Genomic DNA, 22,604 nt, shown 5'->3' with positions numbered 1-22,604 from the left:
AATAAAAACAAACAATAAAGGTTCCATATAGAGTTACCCAACCCTACCTTGGAAATTATATTGTTTACCAGTGGGCTCACTGAAATGACTCTAATCCAATATATTATTTACATTACGTCATTTGTGCAAATACAAATAGCAGAATCTGAACCTTTACTTATATATACACATTAGTATATTGTATTTGAGTATTTTGGTTTGGAATGATTATTATGAATTGATAAATATCGATCATTACTAATAATTGCATGTATATAATTGCTCAGGGGTCAATCGAGGACGAACAATATGGTAGTTTATTTATGGATATACGGAGGCAAGACAAAGATCCCCCATATATCATTCATCAGACTGTTAGGGCAAGTGCTGTTAGGAAGAACCTATGAAGGCCGACATGGCACACGAGGAGGTGGGGTGGCTAGCACCACGCCTGGCCGCCTTTGTCTCCCCAATGATCATGTTTGCACACCGCAACCAGCTACTCATTTACAGTTGAATCGACCCCGGAGAGGCCCAGAACTGGTTGGCCGGGTTCGTAGTGCAGTGTGCTAACCACTACACTACCGCTCCTATGTGCACGTACATAAGTGTACACCCACATCGCACGTACCCTACAATTAATTGGTTAAAGGGATCCACCTACAAATATTTCCCCCCCCCCCCCCACATGTTTACATATGAGCGTACACACATTAATTAATTTACCCATTACAGCATTTATATCACTAAGTAGCTACACAGCATGACAGATGGCATTAGCCTTATGGCTTGCACCGGGGATTGACTGGTACACACATGCAACACACCGACAAGGAAGTCTAGAACCACCACAACACCACTGGCACAAAGCTCCGCCTGCAACAGTTCCACACGGTACTCCATTGGGAAGGCATTTAGCCCCCCCCCCCCCCCATGAAACTGTTGCATCGTGCACCTGCACGCATTCAAACGGAGACGACACAAAACGCTAATTCTTTGGCACAGGGGCCGCTGCAGGTCAACGTGGAAGTCACCTTATGCTCTGTAATTTCAAGCTCTATTGGTCCCCAAGGCACTTCCTTTTACATAAATTTGGGGGGGGGGGGGCAGGTTGAAACACGTTGAAGCGTCTGGGGTATTTTGTGATCAATTGATATCGAGCACAGATGTATCCGAGACATCCCCAGCCACCCCCAGTTTCTGGTGTACTGAAGTGCCGGACAAATATTTAAAATTATTGTCATAAAGAAGGGGAGCCGTACCACTTCTTGGGTAAGTGGTTTATCTTACTGACAATCTGGTCGCTGCCATGTAAACGTGGAATTTCCACTGTAGGCTCAGGGTGACACAAGCGTGAGGAGCACTGCTCCAATTCTTGTTCAAGCCTAGAGGCATGGTTTGTATTAAGATAAAGCACTCTAATCACAGGGCTTTGCGTAATATCTATGCGCTGCACCACGAATGTACACATTTACAAAGTGTGCACAATTTATTTTAATAAGCTGCCTTATTATGAGGAAACCATGAAGGTCTCCCTCAGAGGTAAATACTTTTTTTCAAATGAAGTATTTGATTAACATTTCCTTTCTCAAGGAATATCTTGGTATAAGCGAAAGATTAAAGATAGCGAGTGTGACTGGGATAATAGGAATGACTAATTGTGCAGATTGTTTGGAAGATAAAAAATGGTTCATTTTAGCTTTTTTTTGGGCTAAAATGTTTGTGGTTTGAAAGTCATGCGTGTATTATAACAACATGAAATGTGTGGCCCGGCTGCTCCACAGGCCAAGGTGAAAGGTGGAATGATAACTGCACTTTTCATTTCAAACTTCAACATTTCCCATTAAAAGGGCAAGTGTCATCAAATGTGCACCAAAAGCTGTAGACCACAGCATCTGTCCATCACACGCTGCTTCCGAGGTCACATTGAAGAAAAAAAAATCCAAATGGCTGCGGCGATGGAAATTCCTAGAAACTGTATTGATGTTAAAATAGAAAAAAAACGTACGCATCTCACTCTCTCGCAAACAGTGAACATTTCAATCGCTTAAAATTCATGCTTGTAAAAATTGGACAAATAAACTAGACCACCAACGATAACCTAAATTGCGTATTTGTGTACATTACGCATGTTTAATGGCCACTTGTGAACAATTTTAGTTTGCCTTCAAATTGTACACGGGGCTCTCGTGAAGGAAGCTGCATTCTTGCTTGGCATGTGGCCACAAACGCAGGTACGATTTAAGTTTAATTTTGTCCATTGAAAACGACTGTGGCTTTTATACTGCACAAGTGAAATTACTTAAACGTCGTCTTCATGTCTTCTGTAAATGCCTGCTCATCCATATACCGAATGTGCGTGTTTAAATTCCACTCGCCGATTTCATATTAATAATGGAAGACCGCCAATAGAAATGGTTACAGTCTACGCAACCAACTTTAGTGTAATTCCATACGAAAACGATGACGTGACATTTGTATTTCTTTTATTTGTTTGCATGATATGGCTCGTCAATCACGAAGAGCAAATTAATATCCCTTTTGATTTAAATAAAGAGGGGCTCTGCAGGAAACCCCGTGTCAGCTCTTTCCGGCAGCACACACCACTCCCCGTTGGTAAGCGATTTTTGTAATCTCTATAATAACTCGGAAGAATTTGAACAATGGAATCGGTCATCCCATTACGGTGAAACGTCACGCCGCGTAAGGTCGCCCGGTTATCACAAAAGACGTCATCTTGCCGCATTCCAGTTTTTTTAATGGAGTGCAAAGGTCACAATGAATTATTCACGCTGAGCTGGCCAGAGGATGAGAGGGCCTTTCTGTGTGCATTCTCAAGAGCCTCTGAATGGTCCATTTCTCTGCACCCCTCCGTGCAACTTCAAATATTTACTCACAAATAACAGCGGGTGGGGATAGTCTAAGGGGCTGAGCTTTGGAGTCAACATTCACATTCCTTTGACAATTATATTCGCCCCATGGAAATAAGTTACAGTACTGCAGGCGGGAGTTTCTCCTTGAAACATAATACCCGTTTGGATCACAAGAACAACGTTTCCTTTAGTTCAAGAAATAAAGATACAATACACAGAATAGATGCCACGTGTATCAAGAGTGACTGTTGATGCATGTCCCTTGCGGGACTGCTCACTGCGGTTAATAAACATCACTCATTCCAGCTCTCTTAAAACTCAGAACATGCTGATCCTTCTCTTAATGACTCGTATGAATCAGCATAACCCTCTGTGCATTATGGATCCTCGCACACTCGAGCCTTGCTTTTAGATCACTGCAACCTTCTGTCCAGTTGCATCCCTGGGAGACGTCCTGAAGGCACACATTTGTTATTTTTGGGGGGGGGGTAAAATAAATAAAACAGCAGCGTAACAGTAGTTGTTAGTATGACGGACCTGGCTTGTGCTCCATGTTTGTGACCGGCTTTGTGGAATGAATGGCCTTCTTGTGCGAGAGACTTTCATGTGTGTCTCTAAACAAAAGAACACTCACGTTCAATGTACTGAACAGGGCGACGGGGACAGGAGATAGCAGAGCCTACTCTCTTCTTAGTTGAGCACTCAATGTGATAACTCGTGTGTCGTGCATGGCCTCCCTTATCCCTTCCCTCCCCTGTGCCTGCAGCAACAGGGAAGGGGGCCGTTATGAGCTCGGGAGGAAGAGGCTGGAATAGAAATGAGCTACAATGAGACGGAGCATTGCTACCCACGACGCCACTACCTCCACGCACCTTTGTGATGGGACGGGTGAACGGAACACGTGTTGTGCAAAGTAGAAGAGACACCCGTATTGGGCAACGTCGTCGAAAATAAAATGTTCCTTCATTAATGGCTCTGCGATGTGGTGTGTCGCGTGTTGTTCAGCACAATGTCCCACGTTTCGCTCCACGTGCTGGAAGCTTCTTAAGGAACTGAAACAGCACAACCACAATAACCTACGCGGTGGTATTGATCGATACTTGCATTGCCTTTGTACTGTTCGCCTTTTGGCGTTTTCTGATCTAGCACTAGTGAGACAAGGCCATAAAGATGGTTGTCTCTGGTGTAGGCCAATCAGTTTCAAAGACAATGCAAACATTATCGCAGCATGTTCGTTTGCATGTATTGCCACAAGTATTTGCGGCTAATGCAGACTTGATGCCTTGTAATAGGTATCTATTTGTCGTTTGATCACATTAACACCTCCTGTTTTATTGCCAGAAAGGTAAAAACCCATTCTTTTTTTTGTTTCATCAGTTTCGATTCTGGGCAAAAAAGGTATCATAGATTACATTGTTCATCTTCCCACTAAAGTCTCGCCTAAGAGCTGAATAACCGTTTGGAGGATCATTACACGTGGGCAGTTTGTTACACTACTGTACTTCAGGAGTATTTTGCATAGGAAGTGCCCCCTTGCTGCTCCTGCCGACGATGGGAGTCTCAAGCACATCATCTCAACGTGGTCCACCAACCCCACCCCCCACCTCCATTTTGCTGCATTGCAGGTGCGCAGCCATCACCACACCCAGCCAAACAATCCTTTAGAACTACATTCCAGAATGGAGAATCATCCCTGAAGAAAAAAAGGTAGGGAAAAGTGCACGCCATAGGCTTTTTAAGCCTCCCTGGCTGCTGCCTTGAAGCAGCAGCCAGAGTGTGAATTGATTCAACAAAATGCTGCACCGAGTGTGCCGTGTAATACACAGTGAAATTACTCAAACCAATCATATTGTCGCCCAGTGCCAAATGGTTTTGTAATGAGTTTAGAGACAAGAAAAAAAACAATTTCGTAGGTCACAAAGGAAAATATTTAAAAACCAGCGGCAGGGAAGATTTGTGTTCATTTATTTTCCTTCATCACAGATATTTATTGATAGAGGGATTTTTTTTTTGGGGGGGGGGGGGGTGTTTTTGCTGATATACCATCCACAGTTAAGAAAAGTTTACCTGTGGTGCTGCTTGTAACGAGACAGTTTACAAATGGGTTTGCAGCAGGGTACTATAATTTAGGTTTTGTTAAGATTCACGCATCTGGTTCTGTTACGGCGAGTACGCGTAGCCAATCGCACGTAAGCGTTCGCCATCACATGCGTATTTTAAACAAATGAAATATGCTAACAAAATGTAATAAATTCACAAAGCATGACCAAAAATGTGTTTGAGAACTGGCTGTAAACTTTATGTAAACTCCTCTTACCGAGTTTTTTTTTTAAAGCCACATGTGACCATTAATTTGCTCACATGTGATTGGTTCAATGCCCCATCAATCTTGCTCAATTGGGCTACTCAGCTCTCAGCCGCTTGGCGGCAGTCGCACAGATTGTGGCATAGACAAGGGGGACTTCAAGGAGGATTGCGTCTCCACAGTATTTTACCTGCTCTTACTCTCTCAATTTGTTTCCTCGCAAACAAAACAGCGAGCACTTCTTCTTAGTTTTTTCCCCAGCGGTGCCCGGCAAATGAGTCGGTTTTCTCCTGAATTTGAGTCTCGCGTGCATCGGCTGTGGGCATGCGTTGCTCTGTGGGACCTCGTTTTTTGATCAACGGGCTTGATGGATTGAAGTGCCTCCTGTTCGTTCCATAATCTTGCACGTTTTCTACGCTAAGCGGGAATAAATACGAGGCGCATTCAGGCGCAGTGTTGCCAGCGGAACGACAAAACACACCATATAAATTCCACATTTCTCAAAGCAACACACAGACACGTTTAACCCAGGTACGTTTGTCCACGTATTCCTATCCATTACGGGTTTACATTCAGAGACTTCACGCCTAACACAAAGGCGCATTTGAAATGTTTGCTCTTGATTTAGTTTCTCACCCTCACGGGGCGCAAATAGCTAAAACTACACCTTCACCTTTGGCCCTGCATATATGTTGTATTTGCGTGCAAATTCTTTGAATCATAACACCGAGCGCCAGAAGGAAAATAAAAACCACACCACAAAGGTTGGCCCACAATGTGAGGTTGTCAGGGTCGTTACACAAAATAAACAGAAAGTGCTTTCTCGTATGCATGCACACGTATTACGACGCTTAAATAACAGTTTACAGCCCGCCGAGAAATACAAAATATTACACAATTCCCCCGTAACGACTGACTTGGTGGTGCATGTAGGACGTGCAAATGTGTAAAACAAAGCTCGTACTGTAAACGCCAACCACGGATATGAACTCAAACAAGGTCCGAGGCAACAAACAGCAAACGTCGCGCCGATAAAAACTCGCGGACGTGATTGTGCTTATCTGGGTTTTCAAAGCAAGCCCCAACCATCATTCTGTTCACCCTCGGCATGCGCGGCTCCACATTCGTAACCCCGCTAATCAGCAGGGGTGCAGATCACCGATGGAAGGAATCAGGCAAAGACCGTGACCACCCGCCGCCGTACGCCTCGTCCTGTATAAATATTAACGGAGCAATTAGAAGTGATTTTCGGTTAACAGCCCAAAGTGATGCAGAACTTCGGTCCGTCTGATGCCAGGACGTATGGCAAGTTAGCCTTGGCAAGTGCACGGCACGCACGCACTTCACATGCGCAGCAGGCAGCCAGATACAAGTCACTGGCGAAATTGCTTCAGGCAGCTGGTGTACCCACGGCGATTCCCTCAGATTTAGTTAGTGGCTGTATAAGTAAAAAAATACATAAAAATACAGTGCATTACATATGTTGTTCTACTGCTCTGGCATGATTTCTTTGATACAAATTAATTATACACTATTTAGTGTATATATGACATTAATTATATAAATGTATCCTTACTATCACTGCTGGATGAATGGCCCTAAATTGAATGTCAATTATGGGGGCTGTGTGACCATACTTTGCCACACTGGTCAGTGCAGAATTTTGAAGGGGAGCAGGGTGTAGGACTAGTTCAGACATTGGGGCTTGCCGAGTTCATAGCAGAGCGAGCTAACCACTGTGCCACTGCTCCATCCCCCCCCCCCAATGATATTACGGTACAGGACTGGTCCGTCTATGAGCTGTGAAGAATGGCCATTGCAAAAGAAAACACGTCGCCGCATGGAATACTTTTTAAGGCAGTGTCATTTATGAATGCAGAGTTTTTTGTGTGCTTGTGAACTACTGCCAAGACGGTATCAGCGAATCATTTGCACTGCTGAATTAACGTATTGTATGTGGAGTGTAGAACTGTACATGCAACACTGCGACAGTCCACATTATTTCTACAATTACTTTCAAAAGCCAAACACATGCAATTAAATTGCTGATTTTATTCAACAAAATATGATCAAATTATTTTGGTTTCCAATTGCCACTCATGTTTGAATACAGCACAACACTAAAGTATACTTTTCCAGCATATAGTTCACTGTTCTTCTGAAAATCAGTGTTGATGAAAATATCAAAACACATTAAAAAAAAACTACTAAGTTGCACGTTGTACTTTTTCACATTTATCTACATGGCTAAGATATATATTAAAAAAAAGTGTAATCACACAACAAGAAACTGAATAATAATCCAAAGCAATTGCCTCACTGTGATGGAAATATTTAATTCACATTGTGCTTGTTCCGTTGTTCCTCCGTGCCTAGCTAATGGCGAAATGAAATGCAAAGCAACATTTTGGAAACAAATGTATTTTGATGTTGCAATTTGCTTCCTCGCCTATTAGTCTGTAATAGAGCAGCATTAGTATTCCGTGAACAGAGTTATGGTAATTGCAGTAATGTGAACACAATGACAGTGCGCAGCTGTGCTCGGATGAGAGAGAGTGAGCCGTCAATCAAGCCATGGAAACGAAAGGGGGGGGGGGGGGAAGAGAGAGAAGGGGTGGCCGGAACAAATTAGCGCCGTGCATCTGCGTGGATTCCGTGAGCTTCCCCTTGGAAACAGCCACGAAAAAGCCACACAAGGCCAAGGATGATGTGGGAACCGAGACGCCGGCAAGGAGGACCCCGGGGTTACGCGGACAAAAAACCGTGGGGCATTTTTCAATGGGAATAAAAGCCGCGTGTCGGCAGCACCTTTCTCGTCGCCCCACCCCCATCCCCCCAGTAAATCGGAGGCATAAATCAATTCGCTAAAACGTACAATTCTCACTTTCTTTCTATTTTTTTTTAAAGAGGTGCGCGCTCGCAAGCAGATGCCACCGCCGCAAGTGCCGATGCCTCGGAGACAATTTTTGTAAAACGACGGTGAAATACGTTTTTAATGTCCCCTGTTTGTTATTAAGTGGGCTGGGTTGTTTGTCTCTCCCCCGCCTTCTACACCGGCACCTGCCACCTGCCTCCGCCAATGTAATAATCTGGGCACCCCCGCCGGAAGAAATGCAAACTCACCGTTCACCTGACTTTGCGGGGGTAATTCCTTGCCCCCCCGCCCGTCCACCACCCCACTGAGGGGTGGCAAGCACGTACGTTTTGTAAACTCGGCATTTCGAGTGCCTCGACTCTTTCTTCATAACCGCGGTGCCTCTTCCCCCCTTGCCATCTGTCCAGCGCTACTTGTCCTCACTGCAAGCACGCCCTGTCCCCCCACCCACCCCCAAAGCAACAAAATACCAGCAGTTCGTGTTGTGGTGGATTGTCCTTACAATCACTTAAACAGCAATCGGAGCTTATAATTCCATTTCCCCATTGACTTTTAGTCAATTATCTTCCACGAGGTTGTTGCTGAAACAATATTGCTCCCTGGGCTAACATTTATTTATTTTATTTATTTTTGCAATGTTTCAGGGAGGCACTGATAAGTTTTATTTTAAGTGTGGCATCTAGTTTACATTCATGCCAGGCAATGGTTGGATCATAAACGCTCAATTTAGGGATGGGAGGAGAAAAGTAAGCCGGCAGCCATTGTTTAAATCGTTTTACCTACCCTGGCTTTTTAAATCAGCTCCTTAAAGTTGTGTTTGTAATGACGTCTGCACCGTGGAATTTTTACTCTAAAAAAATATCATACTTACATAAGAAAAAAAATGTGTAGGGCTATTGTAAATGATTTTTTTTTATGGACTGTATAATGCCATAGTGCACACACCCCACTATATGTCAACGCAGACAGACAGAAAGGGGCCATTCAGAGTGACAGAGCCACTTTATGCTGCACTACCCCCCCACTGTGCTGCAACAACTGCCACCCCCCCACAAACCGAAGCTCACACCCCCCACACCCCTCCTCTAACTCACACACCCAACCCCCACGACAGCACAACCCAAAATGTACTTATCAGATAAGGGCCTCTGAAGCAAGTAAAACACACCCAAAGACCGATCAAGTGCCATCCCCATCCACAAGCGATGATAGCCTTACTTTATTGTGGCAACTCTTGAGGTTCGGGCATTCGAGCTCAAAAATAAATCAGGTAAAAGAGAGGGTGGGTCTTTATCCACTTATACCTCACACCAAATATATTATTATCTATACACAGAAACTGGAATTTGGTCCCCTTTGACTGTGTCTCTCATAACTCAGGGGGTTTCAACCTTCACTTTAGCATTGAAGCCCGACCTATCACCTCACTAAAAGGCACTATGAATTCTGAGAGATCAAATGATGCGGACAATGAAAATGTACGGCTTCAGAAATGAAAATGTCGTTCCATTAAAAAAATCTTTTAACACAAAAATTCCTTGACACGTAGTTCTCCCCCGCCCTCCAATGTGTTTTATGCACTTAGCTTCAAAATAAATGTTTGAAATTAAATGCATTTGAGCACTTCTAAATTTATTTGTGCCCTTGTGATTACACAAATTAATGTAATGATTCAAAAGGCAACCTCCACGTTATGTAGTAACATTTTTTGAAAGCAAAAATTACTCACTCCGTGTCACAAGGCATTTAAGTTTAATATTTTTTCATTTTGGAGAAAACATTGAAAACACTAAATCTATTGTGTTCACAATTAATTGCTAGTCTGGCAACACTATAGGCCTGTAAGCAAGTATTGCAGGTCTATAAAGTACACTCTTCAATACAATACAAATTTTATAAATTGTCACGGTACGCACAATTGTGGCAATCAGATTTAAAATGAGTTTAACACTGAGGTTTTAAATGAAATCATAATTGTCTTCTATCGTTAATATTTAAAATGCTATTTCAAGTTAATGGGCCCTCTTGTTGGACACAACACAACGGGCAGGTGGGGCTGGCCCTGTGGCAGGCTGTATGGGTTGCATTTCAGAGGTGGACTTTGATACCACCTACCGTCCCCTACCATTTAAAAACATTCAGGGTCCGTGGGACATTTACGGCCAAAGTTGGCTACCATATGTGGCCAGAGTTGGCTACCATATGCGGGCAGCGCAGCCAGACGAACACGTCCAACGCACTGCACGCCGCCATATAAACAATAAACAATGCTTCCTTGTGAAACAGCCGTCGCACCGACCAATTCAAGAAAGTGGCATTGCTAAATTGGCTTGTACATAACATTTTGCTTCTGCCGAGTTAGTAACCAAGGCGTAATTGTTCACGTTAAATAATTTTATACTGTGTTGTGCTATTTGTAAATGGTGCATTTCCGCTTGCCCAACTGCAAATGGCAATTCGGTGTACGGTGCATTACTGTAAGCGGTGCATTTTGATACCGCGTTTGAGTCTGTGGATAGTGTACGGTGGTTACAAAATGACGACGCCAGTTATTGCTACGTGCGGTGAATGGGCTCGCTTATTGCCGCTGCCTCTTCGTCAGCGCACAGGTACCGCTTTCTGCAGACGTGAATTGCGCGCCGCAAAAACCCCTGGCTTTCCACAGAACACTCGATTCATCAGCAAAAGCGAAACCGGGCAGTTTGTAGCGGGCAGGAATAAATCGTGCACACTAAAGTGGGAACTGTTTTGACGAGCGCCGTCATCCTGGAGATGATATGGAGATCCACGGGATTTACGCGCACGTGGCAATCCGGCTGTGAAATGGCACCGCTCAGCGCAAAGCGATCCCAAAAGCTCCTTCCCGTCGGCACGGAGAGCACGCGCCTGCGTCCCACTGGATGCGAGTCGTAACCTGTCCTCTGCATGTTGTACACGCGTCGACACGGTGCCTCTAACCTTTTAGGCCACTAATAGACTACATCGTGGAAAGATGACAGCGGCATCAGCGAAATCTTGGCCTTCCGTGTGTTTCTATGGGCTTGTGCCACCAACTCTATCTATATATATACCGACAAAACAAACTAGTTTCTCAAAAAAATCACAAAAGTGTTTTTTTATTAACAATCCAGGCGTGTGTGTATTTCATAAGACTGCAAACTCATAAATAAGTAAAGGAACAACTGCCTTGGAGGGAAAGACGTACAGAATTGTGTGCGCTTTCAGGTGATGTTTGTTACAAGCTCCAGACACGGTGTGTACCAATGCTTGTCAAGGTATTACAAAACAGTGGCAGTAAGTGGAGAATGGGTTGGGGGGGGCGTTGGGGGTGGTTGTGAACAGCTTTACGAAACAATTTGCTGATATGCTTGATCCATTTAAGACGCAAGTTGGGGGGTGCTTTAGAGAAGTATCCACCCACCCAACCTCCACCCCCCCTTTATTCAAAGCTTGCCACTGGCTTTGCACTTTTGTGCTTTTTACACCGACTGGCGAACAATTGCACGCCTCAACAATGGATTCTGCGCTTGCGTGCCCGCTGCCAGACCCACATTCTGGAAGCGTGATGATTGTTATATCAGTATATTTGTATTATTACTACTACTTCAGTGTGTGTTTGGGGGCGCACCCTGTGTTTTGACACAAAATGGTGGCAATGCTGATCTTGCAGCAATGCCTGGAGAGCCTCATTGAGCCACAGTGCCTGCAGAGCCACATTACTTATATTATTACCTTTTTTTAATACATCCAATTACCCCCACGTATGTATTACAGCCCCCTATTTGGCTAATAGCCATTGTGATAAATGACATCGTATTTACTTACCGCACTTCTCACAATGCAATTTTATAAAAGGCGCTTTTATGTCAGTTTCATTGTTGTTGCTTGCATTTCAGTCAAACGCAACGCATAAAAAATACACGATGCCATGCGTTTAAACGTACACCGTTTAACATGACGCTTGAAGACATATCCAATCTTCGATTGTAGCGTTCAACAACATTTTTACCATGGATATTCATTCAGTTTTTTTTTCTCAAGGTCAGAAAGTTCTTTAAAGAAAATCCGAGAAAAATGTCCTAATGGCCGCACAACCGACGCTCTGGCAAGAACAGTTACGCCAACCAATATCAACTTCAAGATCAACACAACTGCCACAAAGAAACTGGTCACAGCGGCAACAAAATCAGCCACAGTAACAAACACGCTTTTATTTTAATTCAGCAGCAATATCCGATGGGACAAGAGGGCCCTTCTAAAGCGACACAGGACACCATGTGCTTGCATGAATTGCAGACTTGCTCGTGATCTTGGCTTATAGTGCCTCTGTTTTTATGCAGTTACACAGTAAATAGTTTACACTGAAAAAAAAAGGAATAACTAAAAAAAACGTTCAGTACACTTTAATCATTACCGTCAGTTCAGGAAAACTTTACGTCCGTTATATATTATTGTTTTTTAAGAACATGACTGTTTTATATAGTTGACAAATTGTACAACCTTTGAGAGATACCTAGGAGAGAAGCGGCGAAGTACTACCGAGTTTTAAACTAATGTCCTGTTAATATATTCCACAGAAACGGAATGCTTGTAATGTACTTGAATTTTATCTAATTGTGGATTTAAAAAATAGCATGCACAATTGTAATAATGATGCATTGCTTCTTTATTTAACAATAATGGTATACTATACATTAAATTCAAATATAAGCACGGAAGTTTTGGCCAACAAATTAACCAACTTTTCTTTTTATTATTATTATGGAGCGTGTAACATAATAACGTGTAACATAATAATACGAAGGAGTTAAATGCGAATGAATTGTTACACTCAAGCAAGCCGAGTTGAAGCACGGTGCATTAAAATTAAAAAGTCAGAAATAAAATATTAAATTACTCCACATAAGCCCAAGCCAATGCTCATATGTGTCATTTTTATTTTTTTTGTGTGCCGTCTGTGTAAATGTAATATCTTGTTCTGTCTTTCATCATGCGTTGCGCTGGCTCATGCTCAAGCAAAACGTCCCACTCTAGGCTGTGCATTTATTACTCAAGAGAACCAAGGCTGGATTTAGCACGGGATCGCTGCCAATTTTACATTTTTAAAGGCTCCAGCGATTCTGGCACATTGTAACACATTTTCACCCTTTACAAAGGGCCCCTTGATTGTAAAGTGTTTACTTAATAAGTTAATAGCCATTTATGAATGTAAAATTATTCAAAATGAGATACAAAGAAGCCACTGGCATTGTAGGGAATAAGGCATTTAATTGTTTCAAAAAGGCAACGAGGGATGGCTTTTAAAAGTTTCCGTTGAAGCCAGGGACATTCCACGCTTATCTACCATGTCACTGCTGATTACATTCACTGTACAGGAAATAATACACTGTTGTACTTTATGAAAGCAAAATTAATTGTACTGCTATAAAATGTTGAACAAAAATTACGCTGCACGTACAATGCCCTCGACACAATCCACATGTATTCTACTTACCGATGTGAACGCTGCACACGCATTGCGTTGCACACTACGTGAACGTGGAATGAAAATATATTTTGCAATATATTCACATATAGGGAAGAAGCAGTAGCATACAATGGGGAAACGATGGCAGACAACGGTTAGCGCACCGCATTATGAACCCAGCTTCCTAAGTTATATTCCCAGCCAAGGGTCAACATCAGTGGAAAGTGATATTTGAAACGTGTCCTTGGCACTCATCCTTCACCAGCAGGCTCTGACCACCACGGTGTGGAGAGGCCTTTATCCAGCAGTGGATTGACGGAGGGGCTGTACAAAATTACACGCTAAACATACATGAATGAAAATGAGAACCGTCATTCGATATATTGTATTTTGATGAGATGCTCACTATTCGTCACACGCTGTTTCAATATACCGTACGTGTTATTTTTGCTCCACTGTATATTTTTCATTGCGAAATGTATACCTTTTACACCAAATTCATCATGGGAATGAATGAGTGATAAAACAGCAATGCCCGGCTGGGTGAATTGATAAAGGACAATATTTCTTTTTGCACATAACAATTCAATCGTGTAATGTTTTGAGATGATTGATGAGCCTATTGGCTGGCAGGGGATAACCTATCTGTGACCTCACTGAAAACAATGCAGATCTACTCCAGAATCACACGATGGTGAGTAATGGCTGAAACGACCCCCAGGAACTACAATGCTTTATCTGCAAATCAAGCTTACAATGTGGCTTCAATCCATACAGGAACTGCCAACAAAAATATATCAATTGTATTCACTGCAATGTATCTGAATGCAGTAATGCGAGCCAAAAGCCTGGACTGGATACCATTCCCCAGACGGAATGGAGTCATACTGACAGCCATGGAACGTGTTTCTTGAACATCTGGAATTTTACGCCCAGAGCAATAGCGGGGCTTTGACAGCTGTCACTTCAGCACATCGCAAGTGCTTTGCCTGTAAGTGTAACTGGAAGTCCTGAGCAATACTTTGGAATGATCGAGGCTTTGATTTTAACTCTGTGATGAAGACTGCAAAATGCCCAGCACGGATTTTCCAAAGCACCCGCATCCGCTGTGCCGCGTAGAGCTCGCTAAACACAACCTCGAGATCTCGGTGAAATGCACGTTGAATTTAAAAAGCCACATCCGACGCTGGTGAACCTGGTCTGCTTAATCTCACTCCACAGTGCTCTGCTTAATATGAAACCTCGGGGAACTTCACAATTTCCAGTGCAATAAAAAAGCGCAACTTTCAAAGTCCACATGAAAGCTAAAATAGCCGTCATTTTGGAAGTACTATTTTTAAAATGTACACTTTGAAGAAGATTGACACTCTCACTAATGCGTTTTGTAAAGTGTAAAATGCCCCCCCCCCCCCCTTTCTTAACTGTAAATATAGCCGATACATTATGTTGAAACTCCTTATTATTGGATCAAAGTTTTAGAAAATGTCTGGGCACTTGAGCTCGGGTTCACACTGCACGGGTTAAGGATTTTCACAATGCGTTAGTCTCAAAACACGAGAGAACACAAGAAACTCTACGGCACACGTAGCACAAGCTTTTGTCAAATGATCTGTCAAAACAGTTTACTCAGCCGAACGACCCGGGCGGCCGTTCCTCTTTGGGGGTGCGGCAAAAGCTCGTTGTTGGACCTTTAAAACGGGGTAATGGTGCAGACCAGCCGATACTCCTCGGAAAGCAAAGCCGCGGGGTCCAAGTCTTGGAAATTTACACATTCTGTACACGAAAGCACAAGACCCCGGGTACAACTAACCTTCTTCCTAGACAGAGGGCGTCCGTGCAATATTGCACAAAGCAAAGGAGCGGCTGTTTGCACGCTGATAAGGCGAAGGAGGGTGTTGATGAAAAAAGTCACCAACACAGCACGCACAATATAATTTGGATATTGTAACATTATTACAATTTGGTGTTCGGGGGGGGGGGGGTTTAGGGGCTTTCAGCTTGGGGGTCTTACAGCTGGCCCCTGCACAGTCTGTAAAGTGTTGGACAAGAAACGAGGGGGGGGGGGGTTAACACAGTTCGGCTTGGAATTACAATTTAAACTCAACTATTTTTATTTTACCCGGTAAGGCCCACTCTGAGCTGTATAGCTGTTTTTCAGAAGCGACCTGGCCACAAATGATAGCTCAACGCAGTGGCTTATCACGTGGAAATATATATCAGTCTCCAAATACCCTAAACGCGTGATTTTGTTTCTAAGTGTGGAGGGAAAAACCGGGAGGACTCAGAGAAAAATCCACGCGATCACGGGAAGAGCACGCAAACTCCAAATATACGGCAGGTGCGAGAGTCGGGGTCGAACCCACCACCCCCTGCATACCAGGCGAGGTAGTTAACATCTCGCCACCGTGGTATCTCATTTACTTGGCAGGCGGACGTAAAAAATGTATCGTGCTTGCGATTTTTAGCAGCTGTTTGATAACCCCTCTCTTGGCAACTTGCAGTCCACGATATATATGCTATATAGTTCCCTCCGTTAACTTGGTAAACACAAATCACACTGCAACAATTATGTAACCCGAATCCCAAATAACATTAAGTCCGACATTAGCCACCCTTTTCAGATGCTGTCCGAGCTCCAAAGCAATACTCAATTTAATTAAACTCTAAATTACTTCATCAGGATTACCCCCAATTTCAGGATTACCCCCCAATAGTCTGTGGGTGCCGTTTGCGCATGAGAGTAGATCAAGAATATAAATGCAACACAGATCATCGATTTGCACATTGATCAGCTGGTATGCCAGTAATGAAGGCACCAACGACACTACCCCTCGTAAGCATACGGACAAGAGCCAAGCGAGCAACGAAATTGTGCAATATTCACTCATCCGCAAAAAATAAATGCTCAGTTTAACACAAAGGCTTTCGCGACCAATATTATTCATAATCAACGTTTTTGGGTTTAGATCGCGTTATTTATAAATGTGTCGTAACCCTCCACCACCCGACACGGCCAATCAGCAAAAAAGTGTCACGTTGACAAAAGACAAATAGTTCACTGCAAAAAATTTTTGTAAATGTTGTAGTTTCACGCTTCAACACACCGGTGGGCTAAAGCAGTGAACTATTTGTCTCAAAAACGTTGATTATGAAAATAAATGCTCTCTTTAAAAGAAAAAAACTCCTAACAAGGTGACAACAAGATCCTCTCTCTCTCTTGGCGCAAGCGAAACACTCCCCCGTTGATCGCCACAAGACGGCGCGTTCCAAGCGTGTGGGTGAAAGTCCTCCCCACGTAACCACATGCCCCTCGCTTTCGCTTGTGGATGCGATGGCTATCGCGTGGAAGAAGCGGTTCGCTATCATTGCTTGACAGCATGAATGGCGCATACAGGGCTAAGGGACAGCAGCCTTGCATGCGTGCAAACTACCCCCTCTCTCTCTCTGCTTAATCCCCACAACACTGTCCTGAAGATGCCTATCTCTTAGCACATGCACGGTTTTGTAGTCAATAGCAGTATAACGCGTAATATATACACACACACATAAACACGCCGGATCGGGAAACTGCATAAACAGTGTGGAAGAGTTGTTGGCAAAGTGTGACTCCACACATGTGAATTTCGGGATGAATTTGGTCGCATTAAATTGAGGATATTTGTCACGCTTACATGTTATGTTATTGCACGCTCGTTTTGAATGTTGGAGTAGCAGTTTCCTGTAAATGACTATGGCATAGCGCAAAACATCCCAGAGAACAAACACAAATATGTGAATCCACTAGTTATCTAAACATATAATAACAATGGTCTTTTGTATGGGTGACCAGTGTCTGAATTTGCAAAGGAGATATTGTATCGCGTTGGGCAAGCGTTCACCTGCTTCTAAATAAAGGAAATTGAAAAAAATCGAGCCTTATCACATTGCAGATTACTCTCCTGTTAATGTTGTCAGTGGGCTTAAGAATGGGGGGTGGCGGTGGCATGGGCTATATGCGGTTTGGGTTACATATTGTTGAAGGATTCTGGGTCGGAGTCATGTTTAATAAGTGTGTTTTGCGAAGGCTTGAGTTTCACTTAATGGTCTCACAATATAAAGTGCACGACTCACGTACTGTACAATGGAGGTAGCTTTCAAAAAGCGTATTTTTTTATAATGCATATGCTGCACATTAAAAAATATATGACAATCAACATTTTGCTTGCGTTCAAAGGTGTACCCTACAAACAACTCTCCCCACATATGTGACATACCAGCACACAATCATCACGAAGTAAATTAATGGTACCGAATTCAGCCTGCATTACATCTATAACGTAACTGTGAACGGTTTTTTTTGTTACTTTTTTAAAGCCACGCAGTTTTGCGTTTGCCAAATATCTTGATTTATATCATAAAAATGTCCCAGAGCATCATTGTCAACGCAGCAACGGCAGCAAACAAAATAGTCATTATACTCCAGACACATCAGTAGCATGAACCATGGGGTAAAATCCACTGCTAGATGAACGCGTCACCATACCACTTCGTCACTGGGATTTTGACCGAACTTTGCTATTAATTAGTGCGTAGTCCAAAACAAATCAGCTGTTAAGTTTTCTAATCCAACCCACCGCTGTATGCTTCTACATGCGGACATTTGAAATCTACATTCAAGAACGGCCAACCACATTATATACATAAAAAAAAACTACTATAATAATTGTTCAATCTTGATTTGAAGCTTAATAATTGTTCACTTCACACCTGCTACGTTGTGGCTGCATAAAGTATTTAAAAACCAACTGACCAATTATGTAAAAAAGTGAAAATATTAACGATTTGACTTCCAATGCATGTGCCTGTTGTAATTCCATGGCCGTCTAAACGAGGTTATGTACTGAGCATGAATTGATTTGCATTTAGTACGCTTCGCTGTAATTCCTAAATAGCAATTGTGTTTCGTGCTAATATATCCGTCGACTAATTTAAACGTGAGATTAATGCCCTTTATTTTTACGAAGGCCTTATCCGACTCTAAACGTTAGATTTGCAGGAGGATCCCACGTCTGTATGCGTGGCCGGTTCCGTTAAGGAATTGGCACGTGTCAATAAATCGGGAGTACCCGAAGATAACCCAAGTGGAGATGGGGATGCTTACTACCATCTCCGCACAGATCGACTGAACAATCACAACACTCTACCGCCACCTCGTGGCCTAAGTGGAATTAATAACGCAACAACCACCCGCCACTTACCAAACAAAAGCCCCAAAAAACACACAACCCGTTCGTTACAGCGCTGTCGTGATACAAAAAAAACTAAAAAAAGCCTCCCATCGCTATTAATATTTAATACACGTCATTAACATCGCTTCGTACGTTACAGAGGATCCGAGAAAGACAGAGAGAGGAGTAAATAAATGAGGATAAGGACCGTCCCATGGCGCCAGTTGTCATTGCGAGAACATCGCGTTGAGAAAGTCGACGAATGCCACGTGAAGTCTTCGTTTCTACCATAGCGCCTCGGGGTCGTTGGCGTTACCACTCCATAAGTATATCGATGGGTGATCTGTACACGAAGGCATCGTCGGAGTCTCAAGAACCCCGTTAGCAGGAGGTATCCTTCAATTGATATGTTCGCACAATTCCTCGATGAGCACACACGTCGTTTAACCGCGTGATGTTGCCAACGTTTCGCTGCGGGGGCCCTCTTCAGGAACAGAACAGAGTAATTTTTTTTTAATCTCCCAACAAAACGTCAACCCGAAACAAACTCGCGTGTCGAGCCCGCAAACACCAGCTGTGTTAGCACAACCACGACACCTCCCCCCACCACGCAGTGGACACACAACTAACAAGCACGACCTGACTTTGTCGAAACAAGGGGGCACACAAACACAACATATATACATCCCTACGGGTACACCAGCAACCACGCTTTGCGCGAACGTAACTTGCATTGACAATAATCGCATTGGGGGGCACGTCGATATAGTTTAAAGCAGGCACACACACACATACACGTGTGTGCATCCTACGTTGTGGTACAGGGTGAACAGCGTGGTGCCTGCCGGCTTCTGGTAACGCGTGAGCGAGCGCTCAGCTGACGGTGTCGCGGTGCTTTAGTTTACTCGCAATGCCCGACGACGACTTCGCCTCCCTTACTCGTCCGTCAAACAAGCGCGCACGTGAACGTGCAGGCGAAGCACAAAGCAACAATCACTGCCTGCGCGTACACACACCAGCATCATACACACCACACACACATACACACACCACACACACCATACACACACACAACACCATACATAACCACACAACATACACGCACACACCAGCAACACACAACAACATACACGCACACACCAGCAACGTACACACACACACAACACCATACACACCAGCAACGTACACACACAGCACCCACACACGCACCACACCCCATACACACCATACACACACACACACAACACACACCCACACACACACCACACCCCACACACACCATACACAACACACAACAACATACACGCACACACCAGCAACACACTCACACACAACACCATACACACCAGCAACGTACACACACACACAAAACACACACACCACACAGACCATACACCACACACACACACCATACACGTGCACGTTCGTACACACGTGCGCGTGTGTGAGCGCTGCGAGATTGTCAACCGGGGGATGATGAGCCGAGGATGCCGAGGGAGTTGCGTTTCCCGTGCGCAGCCACAGACACAACGACACCCCCCCCCATACCCCCACGTGTAGGGCCAAGTGTTGTTAGCGAGCACCTATTAAGGCCGGCACGGCACACGAGCGGGTGGCCAGCACCGCACCCGGCCGCCTTTGTCTCCCCAGTGGAGATGTATTTTTTGTATTACTATAAAAATTTTCACGCACCGCACCAGGTACTCATTCGAGGCCGAGTCGACCTAGACGAGGGACAGCAGAACCACTTCGCACAAGCGCCACTGGCGGTGGAGTCGAACTCGGCGCGCCGGGTTCGTAGTGCGGAGCGCTGAACGCGTTCACTTTACACACAGACACGGACGCAATCATCGATCATCACCACAACCATCATCACCATCATCACAACCATCATCACCATCATCACCATCACCACAACCATCATCACCATCATCACCTTGCCGCTGGTGTAGTAGGGGAAGGATGCGCAGCGAGACGGGTCGAGGCTCGAGTTGGGCTCTGCGGGAAAACATTTCCCAGCCGCCGGGGAATAGAATCTCAGGTCCATCGTGGCCACGGTCTTGTGGGTTGACTCCTCGCCTCTCGTCCCCGGTGATCGCGATGATGATGCTGATGATGGTCGATGTCTCTGCTGGCTGCTGTTGCTGTTGTTTGTTTGTTCCCGTTGCTAATAATGAGTTTTCGTTTTAGGAACGCATGCGCCGTATAGACGCGCAATAACTGCGGTAACTAGGCGTGCGTGGTTTACTATTACAGCTAATTAGTAAATGCTATGAGTTAATGATCCGGTGCTGCTCGTGGGTTATCTCCTGTCCCTCCCTTCCCCCCCCAAACCCCGCCTGAGACTGCCGACAAACGCCGCTTTCACAGCAGTTCAACTGAACGCGTAAAAACCAGCGAACCCCGTGGCTCTCCGAGCCTCCTGCGACATCAGTCCGGGTCTCTTGTTCCTCCTTCTTCCTCCTCCACCTCCACCCTCCTCTTTTCCCTGTTAGCGATTTACAAAGTAGACAGCGGAAACCGGCGGTGGCAGACGCATCATCATCAGCAGCAGCAGCGGATGATGATGATGATGTTCAGGAGGCAGGCGACGGGATTGCGCGTCTTTGTGAACCAACTTAAGCCAAAGTTGTCGCGTTTAAAACTCGACACGGACACGCGCAAAAGTTAATTGCGTTCAACAAAAAGTCCCGACCGAGGGCGACTTTGATTGTTCCTCCACTTCGCGAGCCCCGTTAACTTCTCCCGGGACGCCAATTCCGAGTTCACCGTCGCTGTAGTTTCGAGAGCAGCAACCAAAAAAATTGATTCGACCAAAGTTGCGCTTATTACAGCATTCTTAATCTGTTCGCCTCTCTCCACCACCGACGCTGGCTGCTACTCTCTTCCTCTCCGTGTTGCGAATGTCTCTCCACCACCACCACCCCCCAGAGCCACGTCTCGCACCACCACCACCCCCCAACACAACAACCACCCCGCCTGTCTCACTCACGCGACAAGACGGCCGGCCCCCCTCTGATTGTCTTCCGAATCCAATGGCGCACAGCGAGAATATTTAGCGCGTTGGACTGCCCCCTTTCTAGTGATGATGATGATGTTATCCCAGCACGGGACGCGCCGCACGAGGTGACACAACAAAGAAAGGACGGCCAGGGAACAAGCGACTCCCGGCACCGACGATGCCGCTTGCCCCGTGGATGAGAAGCAGCACAACAACAATAACCACAGTCGCTCTTTGGAGCGGTCTCCCTTTGCTGCCTCGCTACTCCTGCTGCTGCTGCTGCTCAAGTCACAGGTTCCTACCACCACCAAAAAAAATAAAAAAAATTTGAGTAAATAATTGTTCTAGATGCTCGTTAAAGAGGCCCAAAAACCCCTATTTCCCCCCCACCCACCAACTCACGCAAAAAAATATATTTACGCGATAGAGTTAACTGCCTTTTAAACACGAGCTGTAATATTAGAACGTCAATTTTGCCGGTGGCCCCCTCCCCACCGCCAGCCACCTTTATATTATATTTATTTTATTTATTATTTAAACAAACTGCTTACAGCAATCACAGCTGCCCGTCAAAGCCACTATCAATCTCGCCGGGGGAGTAACATGCGGACGTTGGTCACGGCAAAGTGAGCGCTAATGCTCAGTACGGTCAAGCGCCCCACTGCTTAGGTGTTGGAAGCCCCGTGGTCGCCTGCGCAAGCCCCAGATCTCACCCCCCTCCCTCCTCCTCCCTCTCCGCCTCCTTACCCCCCCACCCCCCAGGGGGAGGGGTGGCTGGGCTATGATGGGATGGGGTGGGGTTGGGACTGTGAGTAATGCAATGGGAGGGGAGGGTTCGTGGAGCAGGGGAGGGAGGTATGATGGTGTCGTGGGCTGGGTTGGGATGGGTGGGGTTGG

At 44.8% G+C, this 22,604-nt stretch overlaps 1 protein-coding gene across 4 annotated transcripts in view; it reads right to left on the bottom strand.

Moving 5' to 3' along the window:
- Positions 1 to 22,104, bottom strand: part of LOC144723341 (TOX high mobility group box family member 3-like) — a 71,336-nt gene extending 49,232 nt beyond the window's left edge. For all 4 annotated transcript variants that reach the window (XM_078602052.1, XM_078602051.1, XM_078602054.1 and 1 more), the window contains exon 1: positions 20,643 to 22,104. In XM_078602052.1, the coding sequence (XP_078458178.1) occupies positions 20,643 to 20,753 (111 nt within the window). In that variant the 5' untranslated portion in view covers positions 20,754 to 22,104. The remainder of the gene's footprint in view (positions 1 to 20,642) is intronic.
- Between the last annotated feature and the right edge of the window lie 500 nt (positions 22,105 to 22,604).

Source organism: Lampetra planeri, chromosome 17 (assembly GCF_965212315.1).
Source record: "Lampetra planeri chromosome 17, kcLamPlan1.2.h2, whole genome shotgun sequence".
Classification (NCBI taxonomy): Eukaryota; Metazoa; Chordata; class Hyperoartia; order Petromyzontiformes; family Petromyzontidae; genus Lampetra; species Lampetra planeri.
Note: the sequence above shows the minus strand (reverse complement) of the source record. Positions and strands in the feature narration are given on the sequence as shown.